Genomic DNA, 18,008 nt, shown 5'->3' on the forward strand with positions numbered 1-18,008 from the left:
TAAGAGTAAATTTGATGCTTATATGTAACCCTAAGGGTTATGTATAACATTTTCCTTTTTTTATATCTACTTCTTATATTGTTATTATAATTATTCAACAGCTATGTACATGCATAACCTAATTTTTATTTTTAAAAAATAAAATAAATCTTGAATCTATAACATGAAACTTGACGACTAAAAGTAATGCATGGCTTACTGTAAAAACTATTCGCTTAATATTTTAAAAATCTATTTAAAATAATTAATTCAGTGGCTTAGCAGTCACTCGTATCTACACCAAAGTACAAAACTTATGACTTTTCCTAATTCAAATTCAATAAGAAAAAAATAAAATAAAATGCTACAAATAGCCTTGGAATTATCCAACTTGAATTGAGCCATTGTTTTCTCCAAAGTCCATGGCATGTGTCGTTTAAAGTTGTGTGCTGAAATTGGACAACAACTATTACTTGGCCTTCAATAGATATGGACATCCTTGCACGGTTGCACATAGTGATTAAGTACTATCAAAATGACATCCTTGTGAACCTGCAAAAACAAGGGAAAAAAAAAATTCTTATGAAACAAAACAAGTAAATTGTTTTTATTGTGTCAAAGTAAAATTAAGATGTTCAAATTAACCTGTTTAATAATATAGAAAAAATAAATGATATTTTTTTTTTTCATGTCCGAGTTAAGCCTTAGGAAATTTAAATGTTGTTCTTGACTTCTTGTTTTAGAGTTTCATAACTAAAGTATAATAGTTTGAAAAATTATAAATCAAATATTAGCACGGACTTAAACTAGTGATTAAGGTTATAAGTATTATACTTTGATAACTTAAGGTGTAGATTTTGTTTGCTTAGTATTATTTTTCTATAATACGAAGAGAGAGCATATTAACATGTGTATTAAAACATTGCTCAATTGTAAAGTAAGGCCCTGTTCTCTTCACCTTAATAAAATAATATTAAGTAAAAATAATTTCAGTTCAGTAAAAATAAGTTCAGTTCAATAAAAATAAGTTCAGTTCAGTAAAAATAATTTCATTTCAATAAAAATAAGTTCAGTTCAGTAAAATTCAGTTTTCTTAAAGAAGAATTATAATAGAAATTCAGTAAAAATAATTTCAGTTCAGTAAAAATAATTTCAGTTCAGTAAAATTAAGTTCAGTTCAGTAAAAATAATTTTAGTCCAGCAAAATTAAGGTGAATCAAACAGGGCCTAATATTAAAAATAAATTAAAATTAATACTCTATTTATACGTACTCTGTACATTGTATGTTGTACCCATACAATTGTGTTAATAAACAACAAAAAAAGTTTGATAAAAACATAAACATACGGAGTATGATTTGTAAGAACGAGATTACGACATGATTGATTATTTGCAAATTCTGAAAAATAATATTTACTTCGTATATAAATATAATAAAAAAAAAATTAAAAAAAATTACTAAGTTAAGAATAAACTCACTTGGATTAACAGTGACAAGAATTGCAGTCCCTCCAAAAGAACATGTGGCTCCAGCAACTTTGGTCCTTTGCCAATAACTATTAAAGGCATAAGAAGCATGTGCTAGAAGTGTGTTAGGATGGTAACATTGGCCATTTGGTTGTATTGGGCCACAATCAGCCCCTGATCCACATGCATAGTTCATAGCCTCTTGGATAATTGGGTCCGGTACTGATGGTTTCGCGACACACCAAACACCACCACCCGACCCATGCCCACCACCACCACCGGGTGGTGATGGAAGTACCGTTGGTGGTGGATACACTACTGGTGGTTCGAAAACTGGTGGACTTGGTTCGAAAACTGGTGGGCTTGGTTCAAAGCCTATTGGAGATGGTACATTTTGTGGTGGGGTTGGAATGTCACCACTTGATGGGCTTGGAATGTCACCACTACTCGGTGGGCTTGGGATGTTACCACTTGATGGGCTTGGGATGTCACCACGACTTGGTGGGCTTGGTTCATAGTTAGGTGGGTTTGGTTCATTCTCCGGAGGTCCAGAAATGATGCTTGGTGGGCTAGGAGATAAGTCCGGCGTGGTAGGGGAAGGTAAGACATTAGTAGGACTAGAAGGAGGTGGGCTAGAAGGCGGTGTAGGGTTATAATCGACCGGGCTTGGAATAGTAGTGGAAGGGGTTTGTGGGTTGGGTGGTGGGTATACACAAAATGGTGGTGTATTACTATTTTCAGGTAATGATTCTGGAGCTAGATAATCATAAGGTGGTAAACTAAATGGGGAGCTTACATAAGGTTCAGCATTTGATGAATCTTTCACTGATACATCCAATAGCATATTCAAGTTTTTTGCCAAATCCAAAATTTTCAAGTGTTTCATATTTTGATTGTTAGGACTTGATAACATTTTAGAAAACATTACTGATTTCCTTGCATCTGTGAACACAAACAGATTCAAGTGAACCTACATTAGGAAATCAACAACATCAAATATAGCAAAAGATAAAACTTTTATACAAGAAATCGAACACTTACCACAATGTGTGAATAGAAGGACTACGAAAATGAGATAAACAAGCCTCATCATCGAAAACTTTGAACACTCAGATAGTATAGATGATCACTGATGTAAAATGGTCACTCATATGTAAACTAAAGTCGGTAGTGTAAAAGAGTATCCAGGATTATTATGAAGAACAACAAGAATATATAGAACGTATGTAAGGTCGTTTTGTCATAATATATAAAAGGATGATTTTGTACCCAGAACTATACAAGATGTGCAGATGAAGAAATGCTAAACATAAAACCTACTAGTATTTTAGTGTATGTTAGATTCTCTTAGCTACTGGAAAAAGAAAATATTGTGATTTATGCTGTAAATTTGTTAGGACTGTGTTGCATTGGTTTGTTGCATTGGCATATATGCTTAGCTTAAGACTAGCAAAAACAAGAAAAGTTTGTGTTTATGGCTCCTTTATTTTTTGCTTGCTTTCTACTCAAGATTGAAAAGTTCCCTTATAAAATGATGTAAGAAACATTTGAATTCTTTGTATTTGTTATTGGCAAGAAGCCAAGAATTAACAATACAAGCTGACTTGTAACTTTTGATAAAGTAGTTTCATGAAGTAGTGGAAGAAGATGATGATTTGGAATTAATATTTGTCTGAAGGTCATATATAGTTTGCCCTTTGCCGGGTTGTCCATTTGTGTCAAAGGCTAGTCAGTGAAGGAAGGCATCTCACCTTAGGCTATACTTCCCATCCTGAGACTCATGACACTTCTTTTAAATGTTTGTGTTAGATACCTGAGACTCGTGACACTTCTTTTAAATGTTCGTGTCAGTAAGACAACTCGCAAGTTACTCCATCTTGACACTGTTAAGACTTTACTCTAGATCGAAACGAGACAAGTCAATATTATAAATGGTCAATTAAGCACTTACGCCTCGCTTGGTTTATATCAAACCAAATGGGCCGTAATGAGATGAATTTTCGCCTAGCTAAATCTTATAAATCAAACTGGGTCTTAATGAACTTGAACTTGGCTTGAGCAAAGTTTGCTCCAAGTGCATCTTTGGTGCTTTTGGGTAATGTAGTTTGTTGGTTGTCTTTATTTTCTGTATTTTTTTTTATTAGTACTCTTTATCCCAAAAAAATAAAAATAAAAAAATGAGGCGTTAATGAGATGAATATTTTCTAGTTAATTCAAACAGTAGGACATAGTCAGATTTACAGATTAGCCACCTAACCTTTATAACCTTAGAATGATAACTGAAAAAATTTTCTACTTGATAAACAATGAGAAGTCCCTAACAAAAACTTGTAGAAACCAAGGATAAAATATCAAAAGAGGGTTTAAGATTATTTTTTTATTTTTTTGAAAAAAAAAGGTATTTTCTACTTCTTTTTCTAAGCTTTACAATTGTCTTTATTCACATAATTTTTACTAGTTTAAACTAAATTACCTAAACTTATTAAATACAGCCATTTAGAGACAAGAACAACTAACTGCCTTTTATTTTCTTTTTTTCTTTTTTTTTTAAAAAAATAAATAAAATTGGGTAACTCTTTTTAACCTTTACAATAGTAAAATATTTAAACTTAGGGTCTGTTCTCATTAACTGAACTCAGCTGAGCTGAAGTGAAATGAATTGAATATTTTATAAGAGAAGGAAATTAGGAGCTGAACTGAACTGAGCTTAGCTGAACTGAGCTGAAAATAAATGTATGAGAATAGACCCTTATTAAGAGATTGTTATATATACCCGGATACACGGTGCACCTAAGGGTATTGTTTGCTCATTTTGATAATTATTGCTTATTTAATCATCAAATGACCGATGTATAAAATTATTTTAGAACTTATTTTATTTTTCATTTCTAGAACTATTTTTATTTAAATTTTATTAACCTTTCAAATTATTCATCCAAAAATAAATATATGCTTATATACATGAATCAAGGGTACGTTTGACCCTTAATAAGGCGACCTATTATGATCAACTTAGGCCCAACCCGCTTTAACTCTTTATAAGGCGATCCTTTTATGTTTTGATCTGCATTCGACCCGCACCAACCAGCAGACTCAACCTACCCAATAACAAGATCTACATATAAACTAACTATCCATAACATTTAACAACAGAAATTTGCTCATGTATTAAGCCAATGTAATTTATGTCTGGTTTTGCCTTCTAAATTAATATAGCTCAAGCTGAACACAGCTAAATCAACCGAATAGTTTATGTACTGCTGCTCTAAGCTTAAGACGCCTTGCTACTGTGCTGCCCAAGCACGAGCCTCAACTACGAGGCTCCGATCAAATCATACTAACATATGAAAAGGACCAAAAGAACTTTCCATGAAACGTGATGATGAGGGCAACTTCGGGTCAAACACTCTCTGCCCCATCCTTGATAATCACGCTGATGAAGGGAGTAGCTATTATCCAAGAGAGAATATGGCTATGTCACTTACATTGGTGATTAAAATAGCACAGAATGTAATCATTACAGACTTTTTAGTGAGACTTCAGAATACAGATGCAAATGCTGCTTATCTTCCAGCTAAATGTTGCCAGAATGAATCAGCCTATTACGAGCAACTCAAAATGTGGATCCGTTGAATCCAAAAAAAGGTCGCTGCACCAAAATGCAAGTACCCTAAGTCAGCAACATATGCAATATGCAATATACAATCATAATGGTGTAATGGTGATGTTGGACTCCCAGAGTCGGACACATTCCTGTCTATCTGATCTGCCCTTCCAAGAGATTAAATTAGTCATGGACACATGTACAACAAACACTAATCCCAAACAAACTCATATAAAGATCAAAGCAGCCATCAAACAACCGAGCAAGAGGTGAAAAAATTCTAGGCATAAAGGAAACAAAACAATTATTTAATCACCTTATTAATTTTACCAGAAATTTTTGGAATTTTGTGAATCTAGCATTGTCAGCTAAACAATGGACAAGGATGGCTTTGGAAGCAGTCCAGCAGGTATGAGACAGTAAGATCAATACAGATATCAACTCAAAGAGGAAAGATTGAATTGGTTTCAACTTAAAATATCTTGTTGACATGAAAAACCTGTTCCTTTTATCTTGTCAGGTTTCAAATACCATAACGACAGAAACAGAAGCAGAAGTTTGGATAATATACACAGGTTATTATTATGGTCAACTAAATGGTGTACTCCAAAATTGGCACTAGTTACTATAATTCATCTAGTACATGCGTGAATTGCAAGCTAAATGTTTAATTGAGAAAAGGGAAACGAAAGAAGCTTAAAACTTCTGTGGATTCTGTTTACAGAAATACAAGTACAATAACTTAACAGATTGAATAATACATCTTCCACCCCCAAATGTTATTCATATTTTCTGCTTTCATTTATTCTAGAAAGGGTGAAGAATTCTAATTCATATTTAACCACTAAACTACTCCAAAACAAAGGATGAAAAATATTTACGAATATAACTTTTCACTGTAACTCTTTACATTTGAGTCTAAATGTTGTGTGACTACCTCTATCCCTTCGCAGTTCGCACAGTCTCTCTTTTTTGTATATCAGTAAACATTCTATTTTCAGCATTTCCTACTAACTACTCCGTATTGATTTGTCCATGTCCCCCTCTCATACTGCTTTATATATACTTCCTATAAATTATCTGCTTTTCAATTTATACTACATCAATATTTACACAAAACAACAACAACAAAACCTTAGTCCCATAATGATTTAGGGTCGGCTATCATGAATCGTATAAGGAACCATATGATATAAAAAGGAACATAATATTTACACAATACTAAATCAATAAATAGATACATAACTAACATAAGTAGTAATAGTAGTAATTTCTGTTAGTACTACTAAACCATCATAATTTGATTCATTGCTAATCTTCCATTTCAAAGCATATCCCTTTTCTAATTGGATTTCAAGAATATTTCAAGTAAGGTTATGGCTAATTGTATTTGGAACTTCCAAAAACACATCCAATCAAAACATCTAAACTTGGATGACGTTACCTTGCGGCCATCAGTATGATCAACTATGTTATTAATCTTGGGAATTGGTTTCAAACACTGCTGTAAATTAACCAAAATTTATATATTTTATAGTTTGTTGTGAAAAGTCTGAATGCCCATACCATGTTTGAGTATCAAGGATCCGAAGACAGGGTACTTGAGGTATAATGAAAAGCCCGTATAACATAGAATACCAATTATCACGCCCACATAGGTGCATCACATGAGCCAATCTTGATTTTTTTCAATACTTGTATTTGGAGGTAACACATTATTTTTATGGGAAATTCTCAACGGTGACCCCCAACTTTTGCTACGCACCAATGATGACCTCCCTAATTTTGTTTTATACAAAATGACCTTTATTATAAAATTTATCTCACTTATGACATTAATAAGTATTATTGAGTTAAAAAAAAAACTAACTATGGTTAATTTTGAAAAAAAAAAAAAAAAAAAAACCTAAAAAGAAAAACCACTAACCTAGCCACCACCTCCACCCTCATCCCCACCACGTAGCCAGGCCAGCAACACCTCCACCCTAACCGGAGCCACCGAACCCCTCATCTAAAACGCCGACCTCCCACCAAACCGCCGAACCATCGCCCCCACCCTTTCCACCGCCTAGATTTGAACCCTAACCTCAAAACTTTCCATCCTCTGACCTTCGATTCTCGCCGTGGGGTTGGTTTTGGTCGAGGAGGGGTGGTGGGTTTAGGGTTTGAGGTTTCTAGTCTGGGCGGGGATCGAAGAGAGATCGGTGAAGGAGAAGGCAGAGAAGAATGAGATATAGATCGATCGGTGGTCGAATTTGGGTAAATTGATAGTCTGGGGATGGTCGGAGTTTTGGAGTTCAGGCGATTTAGAGGTGGTGACGGTGAGAAGGAGGAGAGAGAGTGAGGGTTGTGGGCGGGGATTTAAGAATCGAACCTTGGCGGTGGTCGATGTAGAACTGGCGCAACATCACCGGAGGTCCGGGATAGCTTGAGTAGCATCAGTGGCGGTCAGAGAAACCTAGGGTAGCGTCGCCAGAAAGGGTAATGGTGGCTGGCTGGTTTTTGGTGGTTGGGGTAAATTTTTTTAATTTTTCTTTTTCTTTTTCTTTTTTAAATATAAATCTAACCATAGTTAATATTTAATGAAATAAGGTTATGAGTGAGATGAAATTTTTAACTAAGGTCATTTTGTACGATTAAAAAAAAGGGAAGGTCATCATTAATGCGTAGCAAAAGGTGGGGGTTACCGTTTGAGAATTTTCCTATTTTATTAATAACTCAAAACTCCATTCATTATGAACTCAAATAACACAATCAAACAAATGAGATTGTAACACAAATTATACCCTAATAACATAACACAAATTCACAACCAAACAAATGACACCCAAATAATATCCTCAAGCAAATGACACCCATAACATCCCATTCAATCAATCGATTTAGTTGTCGCATTACTAGTTCAAACTCACAGTTATAAAAAAAATGTTCAAAGTTATGCATAGCATTAAAAGTGTATAAAAAAATACATGTAGATTGTTACCTGAGCTTCATAAAATTTGATGTAGAATCTAGAACTATCAATAAAAAGCTTAGTTTGGAGTATTTCAGCAATAATTGAACTTAATTTCCCATTAACAGCAGGGCCAAGTCCTCCAATTGAGATCAATTCTCCATATGCAGCAGCTTCTTCCGTTCCCGAAAAAGCAATCGGTACTCCTCCGTTTATCAACACCATCACATACTTCAATCACAATAAATTAAATAGTCACGTGGACAATATAATTTGAACTAGTAACGCCTAAAGAAAATGGAGAGAGAGAAATTACAGATTCGGGTTTGCCAATGGTTTTAGCAACAGCTTTGGTGGCATCCTTGAGAATATCTGAAGCGATAACGGCATCAACTGGGACATTTGTGAACAAATTTAAGGTAGGCATGTTCTGGTCTAACTACCGGGGATATTTGAACGTCTAAATGCAAATCAGCAAATGCACTGGCTCAACAGATAATGTGTTAGCTAAATTTATGGTCCCGAATTGCCCTTACGGCCCCGTGTAGATATGGTAGGTGTCTAGGTGAGTATAAATTACGGGTTCTGCATCGCTTCCAACCTAGTTGGGTCAAGATTATGTTTGAGGTTGAGGAATACGTATCCTTAAACTGATGGTTGTGGATCGAGAATATGACTTAGGGTCTGTTCTCTTACGTTGAAATTCAGTTCAATTCAATTCAATTCAGCTTCTAATTTCCTTCTCTTATAAAATATTTAGTTCAGTTCAGTTCAGCTCAGCTCAGTTCAGTTCAGTTTAGTTTAGTTCAGTTCAGTTCAGTTTAGTTCAACTCAGTTCAGCTCAGCTGAGTTCAGTCAATGAGAATAGACCCTTATACTCAATCTCAGCCCCCAATAGTTATTAGGTGTCTATAATATGAGCATTTGGTAAAAAAATATGAACACTTACAAAATAAACATTTAGTAAAAAAATTAATACCTAAAAAAAAAGTTAATTTTTAAATTACCACCCAAAAATGTATCCATTTTCAAAATAACCACCCGTTAAATTTTTATTTTTAATTTTATCACCCCTTAAATTCAAAAACTACTCATATTACCACCCATTTTAAAATTTCGGTGGATTTCTCTTATGTGGGCCCCACCTAACGACTCTTAGTGGTAACAGGAAGAAGATGATCAGTAGTAGTGGCAATTCAGATAACAAGCTCTTGTATTTTTACTTGTTTTCTTTTAGTTTTAGGTTGTCTTGTACTTAATAAACTAGTTTAAAGGGGAGGTGGAGTTAAGACATGGTTGATTGTAATGCTTAGACATAGCCGTTACTAGCCATTGGGTAGGTCCACATGCAAGAAATCCACCAGAATTTTGCAATGGGTGGTATTTTGAGTAGTTTTCTAATTTAAGAGGTGATAAAATAAAATAAAAAATTAAACGGGTGGTTATTTTAAAAATGGATACATTTTTGGGTGATAATTTTAAAATTTTCCTAAAAAAAATAAACATTTAGTACTCCTTCCGTATTAAATACTTGCGCAACTTTTCTTTTGTCGCCGTTTTTAAATACTTGCTCAATTTCTTTATTTCAAAAGATTTTATAATATTTAATTTATTTCTCTCAATTAGCGGGACCCAATTTTATTTTCTCGTCTCCAATTTTTCTTCCAATAACCCCACTATCTCACGCATGGAGAAATAGAGCAAGTATTTAAAAACAGAGGGAGTAATATAATATGAACAAGTCATAAAAAGATCATTTAATAATATACTACCTTCGGTCCAAATTACTCGCAACTTTGGAATATTTTATATCTCACAAATAATACTCCAAAGTTGCGAGTAATTTGGACTAGAGGTAGTAATATGTGTTTTGGGTGTTTTTGTGTCCCTTGAGAGTTACAACTTGAAGACTAGATCCAACAAAGCTGCCTATACCTGCAAAACACCGGGACTCCAAATGTTCGGAGGTTTGCCTCCAAAAGTTAAGTTAGTACGGGTTTGGAATAATAACGTGCGGAAAGTAAAAATGTTCTCGAATTCCGGGATAAGGTGTTCTCTGTTTTCGAGAGTAATAAATGATATAATGATTAGAACGTCTCCCAATAAATGGGGGAATCTCCCTGTTTAAAGGGTCATAGAAAGGTCTGCCATGTCCTAGGGATTGACAACTTAGGATTTAGGGCTGCGCCGTTGTAGGCGTCGTTTGAAGTGCGCCTACGTTAAAGCATGTGATGAATATTCTTGACACTCATAGGAAGTGGAATTGACATATACGATTAGGGACAAGGAAAGTAGGGAGCTGCCAACAAGTTTTTAAGGGACTTGTAAACCGTTCACGGATCATAAAAGGCAACCACCAATAAGGGACAACGATAAGCAACAACGATTGACCCGTGAAGGTTACACCGCATTCATAATCCATGAGATTACTAAATCCGTATGGTTCGGAACCACAAAAGGAGGATTGGGGATGATGGTACGAAGTGAGTCATGAAGTCATATTCGCCCAGGCCATATTGGCCTCTAAGCGATTCTTATTGTGAAAAGTGATTCCTGCGATCTCAAAGGCATGCAAACAAATATTCAATTTGCTCCAAACTATTATTATGCTAAATTGGTTGAATATAATGCAACATATAATTCTAAAATATTGTGAGCACTTCAATTATCAACAAGATTAAAAGGAACCTAAGCCGGTCGTCCAAAATATCTTATTAGGCGTGATTTTCAATTAGATATTCCCTTTAAACATGCAATATGGTGATCAACAAATATAGTAAAAATCAACATTAGTATTGGAAGCAATTAAACAATAATATCATTAGTCAAATCAAATAATAAATAAACCTAATCATGATACTAGCAATATTAAAACAAAATAAGTACTTAAATTAATTAATTTTTCACATGTCGCACGCTCCTTTAAATTGCTGATCATGAATAAATTGTTAGTAACTTCAATAAAAAATATAAATCAAATGGAAATTAAATTAAATAAATGTAGAAAACCCTTAGTTATTTGTACTTTTCACACCTTATTTAAGGACTGAACCTTAGGTCGAGTATGGACTCCTTGGGGTGCTTAAGGGAAGAATGGTGTAATTAGGAATATAGGTTTAAGGCTTAGAGTATGAGAGAGAGATGAGAATGATTTTTGGTGTAAAAGAGATGAAGAGAAAATGATTTTTGTGCTCCCGAACGGTAGAAAGGAAGGGGTATTTATAGGGAAAATGAGTAGAGGGAACACACGGAACCCTAAAAAGGATAAAAACCCTAATTTTGGGCATCGTGACACGGCCAGTGTCTGCCGTGACAAGGTAAGAGGGTGCCGCGACACGGTACAGATTGTTGTGTCGTGGTGCATTATTTTACCCTAAAATGTTAAAGCGCGTGCAATTGTGTATGCGAAGGGAACACGGAAAAATCCTGTGTCACGAACTGTGACAAGGAAAAGGATGCAGCGACGCGGTAATGTCCACCGTAGCGCGGCAAGCAGTGCCGTGTCACATTGTACATTTTTTGTCAAAATTTGTGTCTAGGTTCTTAAGCATGGGGAAAGAAATGCGGAAAAGACACGGGAAAGCACCGTGACACGATGAAAAATACCATTGCACGGGGCACGGTACTAGGCCCGTGCAACGTCATCATCCCCCGCGATGCGGCAATTTAGCTAATGTGCGGCATTTCCAGTTTTTTACGTGTTTTTAAAACTATGATAACTTTTGATCCGTAACTCGGAATAAGACATATAATATATCATTGGAAATCTTATCAAGTCTAATTTCTAACCCAATTATAATCATGTCAAATTAATTTATATATTTTATGATATGGATGTTTTAGTGAAAGGGTGTCGGTTTTTGGTCGAGTTTAGTATTTTGCTCACATCGTCTTCGTTTTAAATCGGAATTGGGCTTATGATATATTGTTGGAAAGCTTATTTCAAGGCCTATACAACCAAATAATAATTGGATCAAAATTATAGGGCCAGAAAATCAGTTTCTCTTGGTTTTGTGATGTGGATACGGAAAGTGGAAAGTAAGTTATGGTTTAAGGAAATGAGCTATAAATTGGATTGGTTTATGAAATGCATTGAATGGAAACATGGATTTAAGCACTCCAAAGATTACATACTCAACCTGACCAATAATGGCGGTGAAATGTTATTCATCATCGGGTTTGGTTTTGGGGAAACATTTTTAGGTGTCTATAGAAGCCCCCACTTTGACTGAGTTTGTAGAAACGTCAGTTTCGAAAACGATAGTCAAAGTAGTCGATAGGGACGAAGAATGATTTAAGATGTTTTACGATCCTAAATCACTATGTATACACCGATACCTTTAAAAAAATGTTAGCTCCACATATAAAAGAGTTAAGGTATAGAAAGCGTATCTGACACTAGTGTATCGGTGGCAAATAAATTTGGTAGTTTTCTATGCTTGAAGAAATCTACAGGATGATGTTTGTTGAGATACTTTCCATGCTTGAGGAAAGTCGACAGAGGAATTTGGCAATTTTCTATGCTTGAAGAAATCCATCGGTTGAGATACTTTCCATGCTTGAGAAAAGTCGACAGATGAACTGATGGTTTTCTATGCTTGAATAAATCCACCGGTTGAGATACTTTCCATGCTTGAGGAAAGTCGTCAGATGATAAAATTGCTGACTTCTTTGTCCTGAGAGGTGGCTGACGAGGGTTAAATCGGTCGCTACAATCTAACTCTCAATCAAACAATACTTATACGAACACCCTATAACCAAGTACAATGGCAAATAAAGGTTCGGTCCACGAGGAACGAGAGTAATTGCAAATCAATCTTAAACCTAAGCTAGTTCGAAATCAATGGAAAATGGTGTTCTAAAATACTACTAATAAGATGGAATAAATCAATAAACTAAGACACTAGGGAGAACGGGAATCCGTCTAACCATTGGTAACTAAGCAACAAGGAATCACAGAGACAAACGGGATATGCAAAAACTATAAGTCTGATCAATATCATGTGATAGGAAGACAACGGGAAATACTAAGCTTGGATTTCTCATGCACTTAACATTACTCGATACATAATCAAACCACATTCAATAATGAAATACTCAATTCACAATCTCTTGTTCAAATCAAGAATATCATGCAATCAAATTCAAGATTCTAGGTTAGCTACTCCTATTATAATGAATTAACATGCAATCGCATATAATCAATTTAATCACAATCCGTTTATCAAAATCAATCCTCAATTACATAGATTACCTAGGCCGGGTTTCATCCCGAAACCCTAGCTAGGAGACTACTCACACATATTCATAATCAAAGCAATAATGAATTCCAAAAGCATAATAGATATAAACATGAATTCTGATTAAGGAATAATAAAGCTTGATTAATAAACAAGAATGAATAATACCAATTGTATTGATGCGAATCAATGGAAAAGTTCAGAACTTTGATATCCGTCGTCAATGAATAATACAAAGAATCTTCGCAAATCTTGCTTCAAATCAATCCAAGAAAACTAAAATCTCCAGAATAATCTCTAAGCAAACAAATGAATCTCTAATACTAAGAACTTTCTCCAATAACTCTCTACAAAGGCTCTCAAAACTATCTCTAAAAAACTCTCCCTTAACCCTTACAATCGGGCTATATATATATGTTTTAAATCGGAAAGTAAATCGCAGGCTGCCCTTCGTGAATCGGCACGACCGTGCTGGAAGTGGCACGGCCGTGCAAGCATGGCAGTAGCTGATCCGCAATATCTTCATTATGGCACGGCCGTGCTGAATTTGGCACAGCCGTGCTAATGCCTGGCACGGCCGTGCTGAATCTGGCACGGCCGTGCTAATGCCTGGCACGGCCGTGCTGAATCTGGCACTGGCACGGGCATGGAAATTGGCTTGGCACGGCCGTGCTAATGCCTGGTACGGCCGTGCTAAAAGTGGCACGGCCGTGCAGCATAGGCAGGAAGGTTGCAGGCACTTTGGTCTTCTTAAAACAGTCACAACTTCTTATCCAGAGCTCCGTTTGAGGCGTGCAATATATCGTTGGAAAGCTCTTCAAGTCTACTTTCCAATGCAGTTGGAATCACTCCATTATCATTTGTATACCGAAAGTTGTGAGCAAAATAGTGAACAGGTGTCATATTTGTGAACTGTTCTGCCTTGCCTGCTACTTAACTTGCCTTTCAAGGCCTTGAGAACCGCAGCAAAGCCTTAGCTTTGTGGACTAGGATCGATAATAGCCTGATTATGCATCAAGGGTTCGGGACTCGACATAACTTGGTCAACTATACCTGTTAACACACCAAAAACAGACCGAAACCCGTGAAGCACGTAATATGAAGGAAACGAGTGTAACAAGGCAATAAACGACCAAAACGGGCCTAAATACATCCAAAATCACCCATTTATATGCCTTAAAGCGCGCCCTAATGTGCGCTTGTCAAAATCCCCCAAGCTACACTTTTGCTAGTCCTCGAGCAAAACTAAGGGATACACACACACACAGGATCAAATAAACTATTGCCATTACATGTAAATCCAATTTAGCACGGAATGAAGTCAATGGATCCTACTTAGAACAACCATGCACGGAATGAAAACTCACTCAAACAAGCAACGAGACACACAATCCAAGGTATCGTTGATCAAAATGCAAACAAAACCTAAACCAAGCATAGAGAACAAAGAAGTCATGCTTCCCTCTAAACCCAACCAAACCGGCCACGTCTCCCCTTTTGCTTCAAATCACCACCCTAATTGGCCCCTCGTGATTCCTCGAAGGAACCGGGAAAAGTGATATTTTGAGGAAATAACAAAGGTATCCCGACATCTCGATTACGCATAATCTTTCCATAGGGTTGAAAGGTATCTCCCTCCACCGTTTGAGAACCGAACACCTCTAAAGTCTAAGAGTCTTAAAGGGTTGTAATGTATTGGCAATGGGTAAGGTAGGTGAAAACAATTTAAAAAATGGGGTTAATTCCTAAATGAAGCGCAAGAATCACAATTCTCAAAAACAATAGTTCAAAAGATGCAATTCACATTCCACAATAAACATTGATCACACTTTTACACATCCCAAACTCTCTATGTTATACACACTCAAATCACCTTTTTCAAACTTCAAAGCTTTTATTCATATGTCCTCGCCTTTTTCACAATTCGGACGGCTTTTCTCCTTTTTTTTTAATTTGATTTTCTTTTCTTTTTTTTTTCTTTTTTTTTTCAAAAACAAATTTTCATATTACATCTTTACAATTAAGCTCACTTTCAAACTTGCTCAAACCAACTATCGATCATTATTCTTGATTTATACACAATAAGCTCAAAAAAACCTTGCGAGGTAAACGCTTCACAACTAAGGGTTGGTAAAACATCGGCCATCGGGTTTGTAACATGGGTAACCAAGAATGGAATTAAAGGCTCAACATGGTTAGCAAGTAAGATGATGTAAAAAGAAAATTAATTTGTAACAAAACAAAAGGAACAAGAATAAGAAAAATGAAAAAGGTGCCCTCTTCCTCCCTTAAAAGTGTCAAGTCGGTCTTGGGAGCTACAAGTCAACACAAAGATCGAAACATGCGTAATCAAGGATCCAAATATGCCACTCAAGAAGAATGATGAAGGCTAGAACAATAAAACCTCACGGGATTCAAAAACAAAGCAACTACCAATTAAGGGGATCAAATCCACAAATGGGAAGCGACTCCATCTTACCACAGCCCAAAGGCATAGAGTTTCACATGACAAAAGTGTTCTAACAACCTACCTTCGCCTAGACTCGTCTACATTGATCAACAATAGACTCAAACTGTATATTCATCACTGGCTTAAGTAGAAATAGATATTCCACACACATTCATTCACGTTTCGAATCCAAATATGAGCATTATTCCAAAAGTTTATGCAATTAGACAAGTTTATCACGATCCAAAAATATAGGAAAAGACTATGAGGCAAATCATATAAACTAGACTACACATTCTCATAACAGAAGCTTTTCCTATATTGCACACATATATAAACAACTAAGTAATCTAAACAAGCTAAATGGCTCATAAAGAAGCATGAAAATCACATAATAATCCCAATCGACAAACAAGTGATCAATTGATATCAACATCAATGATCCCAGGTTCTTTAGAACCGATCAAACATCCTCGAACCATTCAACTTCTTCCTAAACTAAACTATCCTAAGCACACAAAAACAAAAAACTAAAGGAAAAAGGGAAAGATTTCACCAAATGCTTCTTGAAAACACACTAAGACAACATGAGATGCGGCGAAACTCCTAATGCTACCTCCATGAGTCTTCATATCTGCACAGGTTAGATAGAAACAAACCAAAACGAAACAAAAAGAAACTCGTTTTTTTTATTTTTTATAGGAATATGAAGAAAAACAAGGGAAAATCAACAAGGAAACCATTCACCCCCCCAAGCTAGTATAGACATTGTCCTCAATGTCAGGCATCGAGAGACTACCTAGAAGGCAAATAGGGAAAGAGAAAAGTACCTCATTGATTGGGTCTCGGGTTGCCTCCCGGAAGCGCTTCTTTAACGTCATTAGCTTGACGCAACACATGGATTACAGGTTACCCATAATCAATACTTGCCATTGCAGTGGAGATAAGCTCACCATTCTTATTCTTGACAATAGTCACCGCCCCTTTCTTAGGTACTACAAACACAGGGGAAACCCTTCCTTGATGTGTTGGAAGGGGTTTAAGCTTTACCTTTGGTGCTTCATTAGCCTCCTTTGCAGTGGCCACATCTAATGCATCTAGAAATTGCTCCTCCATGTCCCTGTTTTCCTTGTTCTCATTCAACTCAAAATCATGATTAGTATAGAATAATTCGTTACGCATATCAGAGACAATGGAATCAACAGTGTCAACCATCATGCAATTATTAGAATTAGAACAAGGATATTTCATAGTTTTATTTAAATCAAAATCTAAAACCTCCTTTCCTACTTTCAATGAAATCTTGGCACCCTTTACATCAATAAGGGCCCCCGAAGTAGCTAGGAAAGGACGTCCTAGAATTATAGGTATATGAAAATCCTCATCCATATCTAGGACCACAAAGTCAACAGGTATGACAAACTTCCCCACCCTTAGGGGAACATCTTCCACTTTACCCTTTGGAAATTTGATCGATCGATCGGCTAATTGAAGGGATATGTTAGTGGGAAGAAGTTCTCCTATATTAAATCGTTGATAAACAGAATATGGCATGAGACTAACACTAGCTCCAAGATCACACAAAGCATTATCAATATTCATTTTGTTTATAGCACAAGGGATTGAAAAGCTACCCGGATCTCCTAACTTAGGAGGCATTTTGTTCATTATTATAGCACTACAGTGTTCAGTGAGGTTAACAGTTTCTACCCCTTCACAGTTTCTTCTACCACTCAATATATCTTTTAAAAACCTAGCATAGTTAGGCATTTGCTTGATAGCATCAGTGAATGGTATAGAAAGGTGGACTTCTCTCAAGGTCTCTAAAAACTTCCCGAATTGGGCATCTAGCTTATGTCTCACATATTTTTGGGGGTAGGGGAGTCTATGTAATAGGTCGGGTTCATTGGTTTGTGCTCCCACCTGTTCCTTTGGGACCTCATTAATTTTATCTTTTTCTCTGGTCCTCTCATCCTCACTTCCTACAACATTATCAGTGATAGGTGGAGTCACAAGTTGACTCCTAGGGGGTACTACTTCATCGCTCCCCCTCAATGTCTTTCCACTCCTAGTGGTGATAACATTTACAGAGTTTTTAGGGTCAATACCTTGAGGCGGTAGTTTTGAAACTCCAACCCCATCTTTTATAGCACTAGCCAACTGAGAAATCTGGGTTTCAAGCATCTTATTATGTGTCATCACTTCACTAAACTTTTTATCAGTGGTGGACATAAAAGTGTTGAACATTTTGGCCTGGGACTCCATCATCTCCTCCAAACTAGTCCTTTGCGATGGTCCTTGAGCATTGTAGTTGT

General features: G+C 36.0%; 2 protein-coding genes across 4 annotated transcripts; both read right to left on the reverse strand.

Moving 5' to 3' along the window:
• Positions 1 to 209: 209 nt before the first annotated feature.
• On the reverse strand, positions 210 to 2,849 carry LOC110684582 (circumsporozoite protein-like). Of its 2 annotated transcripts, XM_021861020.1 has the most exons (3): positions 2,489 to 2,847; positions 1,460 to 2,389; positions 210 to 531 (listed from the first exon to the last, which is right to left on the reverse strand). In XM_021861020.1, the coding sequence occupies exons 1-3, from the start codon at positions 2,538 to 2,540 to the stop codon at positions 500 to 502; spliced, it is 1,014 nt and encodes a 337-aa protein (XP_021716712.1). In that variant the 5' UTR covers positions 2,541 to 2,847; the 3' UTR covers positions 210 to 499. The 2 variants fall into 2 exon arrangements, with proteins under 2 accessions (XP_021716712.1, XP_021716711.1); XM_021861019.1 differs by lacking the exon at positions 210 to 531 and having other exon boundaries at positions 1,201 to 2,389; positions 2,489 to 2,849.
• Positions 2,850 to 4,589: 1,740 nt separating this feature from the next.
• On the reverse strand, positions 4,590 to 8,568 carry LOC110684583 (macrophage migration inhibitory factor homolog). Of its 2 annotated transcripts, none has more exons than XM_021861021.1 (3): positions 8,321 to 8,564; positions 8,035 to 8,235; positions 4,590 to 5,096 (listed from the first exon to the last, which is right to left on the reverse strand). In XM_021861021.1, the coding sequence occupies exons 1-3, from the start codon at positions 8,429 to 8,431 to the stop codon at positions 5,061 to 5,063; spliced, it is 348 nt and encodes a 115-aa protein (XP_021716713.1). In that variant the 5' UTR covers positions 8,432 to 8,564; the 3' UTR covers positions 4,590 to 5,060. The 2 variants fall into 2 exon arrangements, with proteins under 2 accessions (XP_021716713.1, XP_021716714.1); XM_021861022.1 differs by lacking the exon at positions 4,590 to 5,096 and adding an exon at positions 5,110 to 5,213 and having other exon boundaries at positions 8,321 to 8,568.
• Between the last annotated feature and the right edge of the window lie 9,440 nt (positions 8,569 to 18,008).

This window comes from Chenopodium quinoa, unplaced genomic scaffold (genome assembly GCF_001683475.1).
Source record: "Chenopodium quinoa cultivar QQ74 unplaced genomic scaffold, ASM168347v1, whole genome shotgun sequence".
In the NCBI taxonomy this organism is placed as follows: domain Eukaryota; kingdom Viridiplantae; phylum Streptophyta; class Magnoliopsida; order Caryophyllales; family Amaranthaceae; genus Chenopodium; species Chenopodium quinoa.